The sequence below is a fragment of the Somniosus microcephalus genome, chromosome 4, assembly GCF_052327205.1.
Source record: "Somniosus microcephalus isolate GS21.2 chromosome 4, FLI_Smic_1.0, whole genome shotgun sequence".
In the NCBI taxonomy this organism is placed as follows: domain Eukaryota; kingdom Metazoa; phylum Chordata; class Chondrichthyes; order Squaliformes; family Somniosidae; genus Somniosus; species Somniosus microcephalus.
In genome coordinates, this window is record NC_140990.1 from 162,936,179 (window position 1) to 162,949,370 (window position 13,192).

At 47.7% G+C, this 13,192-nt stretch overlaps 1 protein-coding gene across 2 annotated transcripts in view; it reads right to left on the reverse strand.

The window, feature by feature from the left end:
- Positions 1 to 13,192, reverse strand: part of erbb4b (erb-b2 receptor tyrosine kinase 4b) — a 1,694,493-nt gene that overhangs the window by 822,606 nt on the left and 858,695 nt on the right. For both annotated transcript variants that reach the window (XM_085985415.1, XM_085985416.1), the window contains exons 8-9: positions 4,102 to 4,215; positions 1,663 to 1,789 (exon numbers count right to left, since the gene is read on the reverse strand). In XM_085985415.1, coding sequence (XP_085841541.1) covers positions 1,663 to 1,789; positions 4,102 to 4,215 — 241 coding nt within the window. The remainder of the gene's footprint in view (positions 1 to 1,662; positions 1,790 to 4,101; positions 4,216 to 13,192) is intronic.

A 13,192-nucleotide genomic window follows, 5' to 3' on the forward strand; every position in this document is an offset into this window, starting at 1 on the left:
TTTGGGGCGCCATTATCGGCCGTGCGCAAATTTAGCGCCTGGCGCTAATTATCGCCTCCGACGGCAAACTTGGCTTTTATCGCCCCTGGAGGTGATTGGAGCGCTAAATCAGGCACTTCACACCTGTCTTAAGGCGCAAATGCCGAGGAGCGAGACGTTACCTCAGAGCGCGGGCGAAGCAAGGAAGAGCAAATCACAATGAACCTGCAAAGTGCAGCTCAGTACCTAAAACTCATTCACACAGCGTTGAATCTCTCCAGAAGTCTCTCTCTCTCTCTCTCTCTCTCAGAATGCGTGGTGCAAAAATGTCACCAGCAAAAAAAAGGCAGGAAGCGGTCACCTTTAAATAGCGCTTCCCCAGTCCTTTTCTGACTGCAAAACGCTCCCCTCAACCTGTCGTTGCTAGCGGCAGGCAGTAAGGCAGGGGGCGCCACTCAATATCCGGTCCGGGGCGCTACCGGGGCGTTGAGCATTCGACCGACGTCACGATCTGCCGGCGCAGGAGATCGTGGCGGCAGTGTTTAGCGCTGCCGAAAAATGTCTAGTTAATTTCGCGAGCGGCGGAAACATCACCGCGCCCGGGCGCTAGTTGCTTTGCGCTAAAGGGAGGCGCAAGCAACCGAATTTTCCCCCCCATCTATAGCTCTGGCCGCTCTACACTGTCGGGGATTGAGTGTTTCACCTGATCAGTGTTTCATCCAATGGTGACTGGCCGGAGGGCGGGACCTTCAAATGCACAGGAGATGCCAAGGGGGTGGTGAGAGCTGGTGGGTGAGTGGATTTGATTTACTTTACCAGTTTGCCGGTATGGTGCATCGTGCTTTTATTTATTGAATAAAGGAAGGCAAGCTCTAAATTCTGCCGCCAGGAAGAGGTTTGTGAATCTGAAACCTTCTGAGACAGAGGGTGTTTCATGGAAAATCTCAGTCTGTTGGGAACAGATTTAAAATGGAGAAATTTAAATTGAGGACATTCGGCGATGAGTAGATGGGACAGCACTATTGCCAGAACACACGCAAGATTCGTGATTCGGTGTATCTACGCTGCACAGCCACACAAATGTCTGCTGGTCCCGTGCAGCCCGGGACCAGCTTTTCCAATGTGAATGGGCTGCACCGACCATTAAAGGGGCCGCGCACCCAAAGAAATTGCAGGGGAACATTGCCTGGGTGTCCCCGGATTTGGTTTTGAAAATATGGTCACCCTAATTTAACTGTGTGCCAGAGACAGATGATTCAATCAGGCCCATCTACCCATTGGAAATAGGGAAAGAAATTGGTCAAGGTAGTGAATGATATTGGTCAAATAAAATGGGGTAAAAATTGGTCTTGGGCGGTAAAACAACACGAGCGATATCGCATCGAACGCCCACTCTACGCTTCGCCAGATGTTCGATTCCAGTGAATTCAATAGCACTGAATGTCAGGCGGGGCGTATAACAGGCGGCAGGTTCGATACTGCTGGCTTTGCTCTATCACCTAAGGCAAATTTCTGCCCCAATTTCAGTTTGACATTTTGCAATGTTTAAAACTGAAGCTTTTGCAGCAATTAATTTGGCTTTTTCTCAAGCTGTGTAACTCCCGCGCTGAACGTTTGTACCCTGCATAATGAAGCCAATACCAGGACTCTGGGGTTAACAAAGACATTTGCTGTGATACTCACCCCTCGATACCCGTGATGAGAAAGATGAGGTTTCCATTAATTTTGGTGCAGTTCATAAACTTGTCAATGTTGCTTGAGTCAACGGTTTTCGCCATCTGCAAGCTTCCAGTTCCGATGCCATCACAAGCTGTGAAAGGAGGGCAAGGAGAAGGAGATGTTGAAACAGTATTGGCTTGACAATGTGCAGGAAGGCTCCATCTTCCCAGCATGGGACATCTCGGCTGCTGCCCGCGACAATCGGGCAGTCGTGAATGCGTCGAAAGTCGCGGGCACTGGTGTGCCCTCATGGCAGGCAAGGTTGCCCATCACCGCGTGCACTCGGAGAGTGCATATCAGGGACCCGCAACTTAAAGAGCAGAAACCAGGAAAGTGGCACCACTCACCACTCACAAGTGCCACAGATGCCAATACATATTAGCCTTGGCGCAAGTGCTTTATTCTCTGTTTCATTTCCATTTATGCAATATCAGTGGCTTGGTGGTAGCATTCTCACCTCTGAGTCAGAAGGTCATGGGTTCAAACCCCACTCCAGAGACTTGAGGATATAATCTAGGCTGACACTCCAGTACGGCACTGAGGAAGTGCTGCACTGTAGGAGGTGCCGTCATTCGGATGAGACGTTACATCAATACTCTATCTGACCTCTCAGGTGGATGTAAAAGGTGCTCTGGCATTATTCAAAGAAGAGCAGCGGAGTTCTCACTGCTGTCCTGGCCAATATTCATCCCTCAATCACTAAAAAACCAGATTAAATGGTCATGATCACATTGCTGTGTGTGGGATCTTGCTATGTGCAAGTAGGCTGCTGCATTTCCTACATTACAACAGTGACACTTCAAAAGTACTTCATTGTCTGTAAAGTGCTTTGGGACATCCTGAGGTCATGAAAGGCGCTATATAAATGCAAGTCTTTCTTTAACATTTCCGATATGTGCTCCCGGCCGAATTTCCCCCTCCTTAGGCCTGAAGGAGGTCAATTACACAGCTTCTACTGCTGCATCAGCTGAGATCTGTTGTGCTAGGATTTTCTGGTCAGTATGACTTGTTCGTACTCTGGGCAGTTCCTTTACCCATTAGACCACAGGGACACCCTTCCCCTTGCTCCTGCCTTTTCTTTCCCTGTGCCTGTCTGGACCCGACCTTATCTCCCAGCTGGGACACATATCTTTAACATGCTGTGAAGTTGACCTGCAATCGATGAGCGGATTATCAAGAAGGGATTGGTCAGGAGTTATGGTTCTCACCACCTCCCCCCCCAACCCAGTGGCACTGAGGCCAAGTGTAGCATCAGTACCATGGTCCTGGCTAAGACCACCTAACTCAGGGTTCCTATTCCTGACATCTAGTGCCCCTGGTGAAAAGGCACCAGGGCTGGGCTTGGCAGTCAGGCCACCAATGGTGGAAGCTCATTGTCCAGGCTCATACCTGAAGAATGGGTTAGTTGGGTGAGGTGCTAGAGAGCCTCTGGAACTTGCGGAACTGTATGTATCCCAGCAAGGAGTCAGCGCCTTCTGGAGAGTAGAGGGTGGGGTTTTAAAGGGGTGAGTTCAGGTTTAATCATTGGACCAGAAATTAGGATCGGGTGCTTGCCGCGCGTGCAAGCCCCCGATGTGCACTCACCCGGCGCGCCGACATCTGAAGCCTGGGCCTGCTTGGAATTCCTGTCACTGGCCCGGTTCAGATGTCAGCGCGATGTGCTTGCCTGATCCAGTGGCGTAGTTAGTGCGATGTGCCGGCTGGGATCAGGTGAGCACTGGTGCAGCCAATCAGGGGAGGGGAAACTTCATTCATGAGTTTGACAGTAAGAACTTTCAAACTCATGAAAAGTACGGGCGCCCAAAAGACTAGTTTAACTTTAAATAAAATTTTTAAAAAATCCCAATAATTAAATAAACTATAAATAACTTTAAAAAACTATTTTAAACAATTAATAAAATTTTTGAAAAAAATAATTTTTTAATAAATCGGGTCTAAAAATAAACTTACCTTACTGTAAAGTCCTTAAAAACAATGAAGCTGTGGAAAAAATGTAATAATTTTAAATAATAGACCACTTACTTTCAAGAATCCAGTCCTTACACCTCCTTTTTATATGTGTAAAAAGTTCAGGCCCTTGCACACGGACAAACCTGTCAAAAAGAAGGAAGTTCAACGCGTGCGCGCAGAGTCCTGTGTGCACGCGTTGGACCTCTGAACCCCTTGGAGGAAATGTCGGTTTCCCGCGCATGCGCTGTGCATGCTGAAATCCGGCACTTTCAACGGGCCCACGCGTGAGTACACCGTCCGTACTCACGCGTTGGGACCGGAATTACTGGCCCCAAGGTTTTCACAGATACACCACAATCTTCTGCAACATGGTATGAGGGAGGTTCAGCGGTTGGTTCTGGTCTGCTGAGGGGAGGTGGGAAGGGGTTTCAACAAAGATAAAATGAAAATTACCTTTGGGACAAATATCGGTGCAGGGTTTGCACACTTTGATTCCATTTTCTTCCACTTCCATCTTGTTGCTCGGACACGCTCGTACACAGGAGCTGTGATCCACCACAAAGTTATCTGCAGGGGGAGAGTGAATGTTTAACGTACCTGGACCTTCTTACAGGTTTATTCCCTTAAAGTACATAACAAGACAACGTTTAGCAAACTCAGCACTGAAAGTATATAACCGCCTATCATTGTACACTGAACGCTCCAGTATCCCCCGACTGAAAGTTTGATGGACTCCACCCAACGTTATTTATCTCACTGTACCCCCGCCTGGCCAACACGTCAGAGACTTTGCTCCATTTCTATGTCGCTCATTACACATCACTGCTGCACCAGCGCACAATGCAGAATTCCATCTCCTATTGCGCCAACTCTACCTTTTGGGCGGTTTATAATTCAGCTCAAGGGCAATTAGGGCAAACAAATGCTAGCCTTGCCAGCGACACCCACATTCTATTAATTTTTTTAAAAGGCAGGACAGATATTTGGCCGCCGCCTCCATCATCATTGCAATGGCAAAGTTCAGCAGCACCTGTCTGCCAGTGTAAGCAGGAAGACAGCAGCAGCTCCTCGTGCCGCATTTACCAAACTTTTGCAACCAGTCTGGATTTTGAGCTCAATTTCTTGCCTCATTCCCGGCGCCGATTTTCATATCTAACTGGATTACTTTGTTTCCTGAACATATGTGGTTTGCTGATAACGTCAGTGGTAAATGACAGTACTGGGGATAAATTCCCCGATCCTGCCCGCCAAGCGACAGGAAGGGAACGAGCTGGAGAATTGGGGCTGTAGTGTGGTCGCCCTGTCTCCGGCCCGCACCGCCTTTGATCAAGGGGACTACGAGATCGGGGAATTTACCCGATTAGATTTTTTATATGCAAGCCTTTTCTGCACGTGTCAGATTTTCCCAGTTTGTTGAAAGTAGGAATTGCAGTCATCTGAAGCTGGGGAATCATTAGTAATGAACCTGTTAGCGCACGTGGATGGATTCCTTGTCCACTAATTTAACTAAGACAAAACCAAAATATTCCCGTCCTGATGGAAAGGCCATCAACCTGAAATGTTAACTCTGCTTCATGCTCCACAGATGCTGCCTGACCGAGCTGAGAGTTTTCCAGCATGTTATTATCCAATTCGTACAATGTGCATTATTGATATCACACAGTACAATTCAACCTCTGGATTGTACATATTCACAACTAATATACAGCCACAAGTTTGTAGATCAAGATACATGAACTGGCGGAAATGTACTTTTAAGAAGAGAATGGTTCAGAACACTGCACAATGTCACTGATAGTTTGTCCGCCATCTACGAATGTCCAAAGCAAATCTCCCATCAGCCATTGAACAACGGGAACCTGTATTGTGACAAAAATGACTAGCTCTTCCAATGATTCAGTTGGTAAAGGCAGCGTATAACCGACCTGAAAATCCCAGTGTGATTCCTGCTCAGTGCTGAGTTAGCGGATCTCAGCCTGCGGAGGAGCGGGATGGGGGGAATGGGAGGGGGGGGGGGTTCAGTAAATGCCCTGAAATAGGCCTCAGTACCTTGGGGCAGAGGTCAACTAGGCTACACGCTCCAGTCGGGAGAGGACAGGCTCAGGCCACCTACAGTCAGAGTGTCTGCCAACAACCACTGCCTAAATACATGCAGAATGGAACCATACTCCAGCCAGCGAGAGTCAGCACCTTCAGCAAAGGGAACAAATTGGAAAAACAAAGAACGAATAAAAAAGTAATGACTGAGAGAAAATCCATAAGTGGAACAAGTGTGCTGTGACATGCAGCAACCACCATGTCAACTTGCAATTTGTTTTACTTGATGAATTTAGTCAAGAATCAATGTTTTTATCAGTGGAATAATGTAAAGATTGATAATAAATTGATAACGTTCCTGACAGACAGTAAAACCAGATTCTCAGCTGACAACAAACTGTGCCCATCTCCGGTGAGGCCCTGCATTGCCTGACTCCATTTGTGAAACACCTTTACATACACTCGCTCACTCACTCACACACACTCACACACTCTCACTCACTCACACACACTCACTCACTCACTCTCACACACCCTCACCCTCACACACACTCACAGACACACACACTGACACACACATGCTGACACACACACGCAGACACACACACTCACACATATATATAGACTAACACTCACACTCACATAGACACACACTCGCAGACACACATGCAGACACACACTCACACATATATATATAGTCTAACACAGACACACTCACATAAACACACACACTCGCAGACACACACACGCAGACACACATATACAGATACACACACAGACAGACAGAAACACACACACAGACATACACAAACACAGACACACACGCACACAGACACACACACGCAGACACACACACTCACATATATATATAGACTAACACACTCACAGACACACTCACATAGACACACACACTCGCAGACACACACAGACACACATATACAGATACACACACAGACACACACATACAGATACACACACATACATATATAGATACGCACTCTCGTATACACACACAGACAGACAGACAGAAACAGACACGCACACAGACACAGTGCAAACACATTCACACATCTGACAACTAAATCTTGCAGTGGATCTTTTGTTCTAAAATTATTTTATACCTTTGGACAAACATAAAATTAACTTTTCAAGAGACAGAGGGGGCGGGAAAGGGGAGGGAGAGAGACAGAGTGGGAGAAAAACATAGACAAAAGAAACAATTAAAGAGAGAGATGCAGAAGGGTGGAGAGATAGACAGAAATAGAGTGTGAGACAGATGGTGAAAGAGACAAAGTAGGATAGAGAGAAAGAGACAGAGAGAAAGACAGAGTCAAAAAGACACAGGCATGGGTGGTGAAACTGGTCTTCAATTGTAGCGCAAATGGACAATAGCGAATCGGCTGCCCGTTTTACATCACGTCTGATTTTATTTCCATGGTAAAGAGAGGCAGATGGAGATAGAGAGAGACAGATGGAGAGTGAGAGGCAGACGGAGATAGAGAGAGACAGATGGAGAGTGAGAGGCAGACGGAGATAGAGAGAGACAGATGGAGAGTGAGAGGCAGACGGAGATAGAGAGAGACAGATGGAGAGTGAGAGGCAGACGGAGATAGAGAGAGACAGATGGAGAGTGAGAGGCAGACGGAGATAGAGAGAGACAGATGGAGAGTGAGAGGCAGACGGAGATAGAGAGAGACAGATGGAGAGTGAGAGGCAGACGGAGATAGAGACAGATGGAGAGTGAGAGGCAGACGGAGATAGAGAGAGACAGATGGAGAGTGAGAGGCAGACGGAGATAGAGAGAGACAGATGGAGAGTGAGAGGCAGACGGAGATAGAGAGAGACAGATGGAGAGTGAGAGGCAGACGGAGATAGAGAGAGACAGATGGAGAGTGAGAGGCAGACGGAGATAGAGAGAGACAGACGGAGATAGAGAGAGACAGATGGAGAGTGAGAGGCAGACGGAGATAGAGACAGATGGAGAGTGAGAGGCAGACGGAGATAGAGAGAGACAGATGGAGAGTGAGAGGCAGACGGAGATAGAGAGAGACAGATGGAGAGTGAGAGGCAGACGGAGATAGAGAGAGACAGATGGAGAGTGAGAGGCAGACGGAGATAGAGAGAGACAGATGGAGAGTGAGAGGCAGACGGAGATAGAGAGAGACAGACGGAGATAGAGAGAGGCGAATGGAGATAGAGAGAGACAGACGGAGATAGAGAGAGGCAAATGGAGATAGAGAGAGGCAAATGGAGATAGAGAGAGACAGATGGAGATAGAGAGAGACAGACGGAGATAGAGGCAAATGGAGATAGAGAGAGACAGACGGAGATAGAGAGAGACAGATGGAGATAGAGAGAGACAGATGGAGATAGAGAGAGACAGATGGAGATAGAGAGAGACAGATGGAAAGTGAGAGAGACAGATGGAGATAGAGAGAGACAGATGGAGATAGAGAGAGACAGATGGAGATAGAGAGAGACAGATGGAGATAGAGAGAGACAGATGGAGATAGAGAGAGATGGAGATAGAGAGAGACAGATGGAGATAGAGAGAGATGGAGATAGAGAGAGACAGATGGAGATAGAGAGAGACAGATGGAGATAGAGAGAGATGGAGATAGAGAGAGACAGATGGAGATAGAGAGAGATGGAGATAGAGAGAGACAGATGGAGATAGAGAGAGATGGAGATAGAGAGAGACAGATGGAGATAGAGAGAGACAGATGGAGATAGAGAGAGATGGAGATAGAGAGAGACAGATGGAGATAGAGAGAGACAGATGGAGATAGAGAGAGATGGAGATAGAGACAGACGGAGATAGAGAGAGACAGATGGAGATAGAGAGAGATGGAGATAGAGAGAGACAGATGGAGATAGAGAGAGATGGAGATAGAGAGAGACAGATGGAGATAGAGAGAGACAGATGGAGATAGAGAGAGATGGAGATAGAGAGAGACAGATGGAGATAGAGAGAGACAGATGGAGATAGAGAGAGACAGATGGAGATAGAGAGAGACAGACGGAGATAGAGAGAGGCAAATGGAGATAGAGAGAGGCAGATGGAGATAGAGAGAGATGGAGATAGAGAGAGACAGACGGAGATAGAGACAGATGGAGATAGAGAGAGATGGAGATAGAGAGAGACAGACGGAGATAGAGAGAGACAGATGGAGATAGAGAGAGACAGATGGAGATAGAGAGAGACAGATGGAGATAGAGAGAGACAGATGGAGATAGAGAGAGATGGAGATAGAGAGAGACAGACGGAGATAGAGAGAGACAGATGGAGATAGAGAGAGACAGATGGAGATAGAGAGAGATGGAGATAGAGAGAGACAGATGGAGATAGAGAGAGACAGACGGAGATAGAGAGAGGCAAATGGAGATAGAGAGAGACAGACGGAGATAGAGAGAGACAGACGGAGATAGAGAGAGATGGAGATAGAGAGAGACAGATGGAGATAGAGAGAGACAGATGGAGATAGAGAGAGACAGATGGAGATAGAGAGAGACAGATGGAGATAGAGAGAGACAGATGGAGATAGAGAGAGATGGAGATAGAGAGAGACAGACGGAGATAGAGAGAGACAGATGGAGATAGAGAGAGACAGATGGAGATAGAGAGAGATGGAGATAGAGAGAGACAGATGGAGATAGAGAGAGACAGACGGAGATAGAGAGAGGCAAATGGAGATAGAGAGAGAGAGACGGAGATAGAGAGAGACAGACGGAGATAGAGAGAGATGGAGATAGAGAGAGACAGACGGAGATAGAGAGAGGCAGATGGAGATAGAGAGAGACAGACGGAGATAGAGAGAGACAGATGGAGATAGAGAGAGACAGACAGAGATAGAGAGAGATGGAGATAGAGAGAGACAGATGGAGATAGAGAGAGACAGATGGAGATAGAGAGAGATGGAGATAGAGAGAGACAGATGGAGAAAGAGAGAGGCAGACGGAGATAGAGAGAGGCAGATGGAGATAGAGAGAGGCAAATGGAGATAGAGAGAGACAGATGGAGATAGAGAGAGACAGATGGAGATAGAGAGAGACAGATGGAGATAGAGAGAGACAGATGGAGATAGAGAGAGACAGATGGAGATAGAGAGAGACAGATGGAGATAGAGAGAGATGGAGATAGAGAGAGACAGATGGAGATAGAGAGAGACAGATGGAGATAGAGAGAGACAGATGGAGATAGAGAGAGACAGATGGAGATAGAGAGAGATGGAGATAGAGAGAGACAGATGGAGAAAGAGAGAGGCAGATGGAGATAGAGAGAGGCAAATGGAGATAGAGAGAGACAGATGGAGAAAGAGAGAGGCAGACGGAGATAGAGAGAGGCAAATGGAGATAGAGAGAGGCAGACGGAGATAGAGAGAGACAGATGGAGAAAGAGAGAGGCAGACGGAGATAGAGAGAGGCAAATGGAGATAGAGAGAGGCAGACGGAGATAGAGAGAGGCAGACGGAGATAGAGAGAGGCAAATGGAGAAAGAGAGAGGCAGACGGAAATAGAGAGAGACAGATGGAGATAGAGAGAGACAGATGGAGATAAAGAAAGACAGATGGAGATAGAGAGAGACAGATGGAGATAGAGAGAGATGGAGATAGAGAGAGACAGATGGAGATAGAGAGAGACAGATGGAGATAGAGAGAGGCAAATGGAGATAGAGAGAGGCAAATGGAGATAGAGAGAGACAGATGGAGATAGAGAGAGACAGACGGAGATAGAGAGAGACAGATGGAGAAAGAGAGAGGCAGACGGAGATAGAGAGAGGCAGATGGAGATAGAGAGAGGCAGACGGAGATAGAGAGAGGCAGATGGAGATAGAGAGAGGCAAATGGAGATAGAGACAGACGGAGATAGAGAGAGGCAGATGGAAAGTGAGAGGTATAATGTATGTAATGTATGTACCTTTAAGGGAGAGAACTACTTTTTACAGCTCCTGTATACTGTAGTACCGGCAGTGACCACACCTGTATATAAACCCTGAGTAGTGATCTGTACAGTTAGTTCTAGAGTAACCCTCATTCAGTAAACACCTGTTGAATGGTTCCCTGCAGTCTGTTGTCTGATTATTGAAGGACACAACATTAAGGTACACGGATCTAACAGTGGCGACAAGGTAGATTCGAACCTACCTGCAACTCTGCATCACCTCCCAGGGATTCGCTCCTGGAGAACAGTGGAAGAAGGTCGAGTCCAGAAGCACGGGCGTCGACCATGGGCAACCGCCCAGTCATCCAGCGGAGATTTGAGCATCGCAGGGGAGGCTGTCGAGAGCCAGGCTTGGCTTTCCAGTCACGGTGGTCCAGCGAAACGGGCTGGCAACAGGTACTGCGCAGACCCTTCCCAGACAGCGGCGGGCTAGAGCCCGACCGAGCGGCACAGAAAAAGGCCGAGCAGCGTCGACGGGGGAGAGAGAGAGGGCAGAGCGCACAGGGCGCAGCCGGTGTTCAGGACCGAGCGGCGTCAACGGGGAGAGAGACGAGAGAGAGCGCAGCCGATGTTCAAGGGCCAAGCAGTGTTGACGGGGGAGAGAGGCGCGCAGGAAAACGCGAGGCGCTGCCATTGCCACGAGGACCGCAGAGAGCGGCATTGGCAGCAGCGCAGGAAACCCACAGGGCGTCGCCATTTGCCACGAAGACCGCCGAGAGCGGCGTTGGCAGCAGCGCGGGAGACGCCATTTTAAGCCGCAGCGGGGAAGAAAGGAAAGCGCGGGAGACGCCATTTTAAGCCAGTCTAACCACACCCAAAAATGCCGAAGAATGGCAGTATCACAACGTTCGACAATGAAGTCGAAGATTGGACGACATATGTCGAACGCATAGAAGTATACTGCAAGGCGAATGAAGTGCCAGATGACAAGAAAGCGCTGGTATTGTTGAATTCAATGGGTGCAAAAACGTATGGCTTACTACGAAACCTCGTAACCCCAGAGAAGCCAGTAGAAAAGGATTTTGAAAACATAGTGTCAATCCTACAGGACCACTTAAACCCCACACCGCTGCTGATAGCAGAAAGATTTAAGTTTCACAAAAGGAACCAGCATAAAGATGAAAGTAATGCTGAGTATTTAACGGAACTGCGCAAGCTATCGAAACACTGCCAGTTTGGAACGGGACTAGCAGATACTTTAAGGGACAAGTTTGTGTGTGGGCTTCAAAGTGAAGGAATCCAGAAACGGCTTCTATCAGAAAAGGATCTTATGCTAGAAAAGGCTTTCAGCATTGCAGTATCACACGAAGCAGCAGCACGGGGCGCTGCAGAGATACAACGGAGACCGCAAGAATATGGCACAAATGAAATGTCATACGGAACAGTGAAGTGCTATCGCTGCGGCAGAACAACACACGACCATAATGATTGCTGGTTCAAGGACAAAGTGTGCAGACAGTGTGGAAAAGTAGGACACATAACAAGAGTCTGCAGGTCGGGAAAGAAAACCAGCAGCAAGAAATCTCCACAGGAGAAGTACAAGAAGGTACATAAGGTGACGGAGAGTAGTTCAGATGAACAGAAGAGTGATACAGACTCCGGAAGCAAGGAGCTGGGTTGTCTGAAACTACATAATGTGATCAAAACGGAGGATCACCAAACTATCTGGGTCACGCTCAAGATAGCAGGAGTCCAAGTGAAAATGGAATTGGACACAGGATCAGCCCTAACAGTCATAAACCGAAGGGACTACAAGCGGCTATTCTCAAATATACCCTTGAGAGATACAAAGATTGTCTTGAAGACGTATACAGGGCAAACAGTCTACCCCAAAGGAAAAATAAGGGTTAACGTTATATATAACGGCAAGGAAACACCAAAAATGGCCCTATATGTATTGCCAGATGGAGGACCACCACTACTAGGACGTGAATGGATCTGGAAGATACAGCTAGATTGGTATTCCATACAAGCACTGACTGTAGATGCCAAAAAGGATGACGACGTCACACCTGGACGACTGTCAAAAATGCTAACTGACGCACAAGAAGTGTTCCAGCAGGGACTCGGAACACTAAAAGGCATAACAGCGACGATCAAAATAGAGGAAAATGCAAGCCCAAAGTTTTTTAAAGCCAGACCGGTACCTTATGCGATCCGCCCAGCCATCGAAGCAGAGCTGGAAGGTTTGGAATGTTCAGGAGTACTGTCCAAAGTGGACTGGAGCGAGTGGGCTACACCCATCATTCCTGTAATGAAGAGGTCGTTGAGTAATACGCCTGGGGAACCAAAGAAGGTTCGCATCTGTGGGGACTTTAAGGTGACAGTGAACCCAGTCCTTCACACTGTACAATATCCGCTTCCGCGGATTGAAGATATTTTCGCCTCGCTATCTGGAGGGAAGCTCTTCACTAAGATTGATCTGGCCCAGGCGTACCTGCAAATGGAGGTAGAAGAAGCCTCGAAACAGTACCTTACAATCAACACTCATAAAGGTCTCTACCAATACAACCGGCTGGTGTTCGGGGTAGCATCAGCTCCGGCTATTTGGCAAAGGGCAATGGAA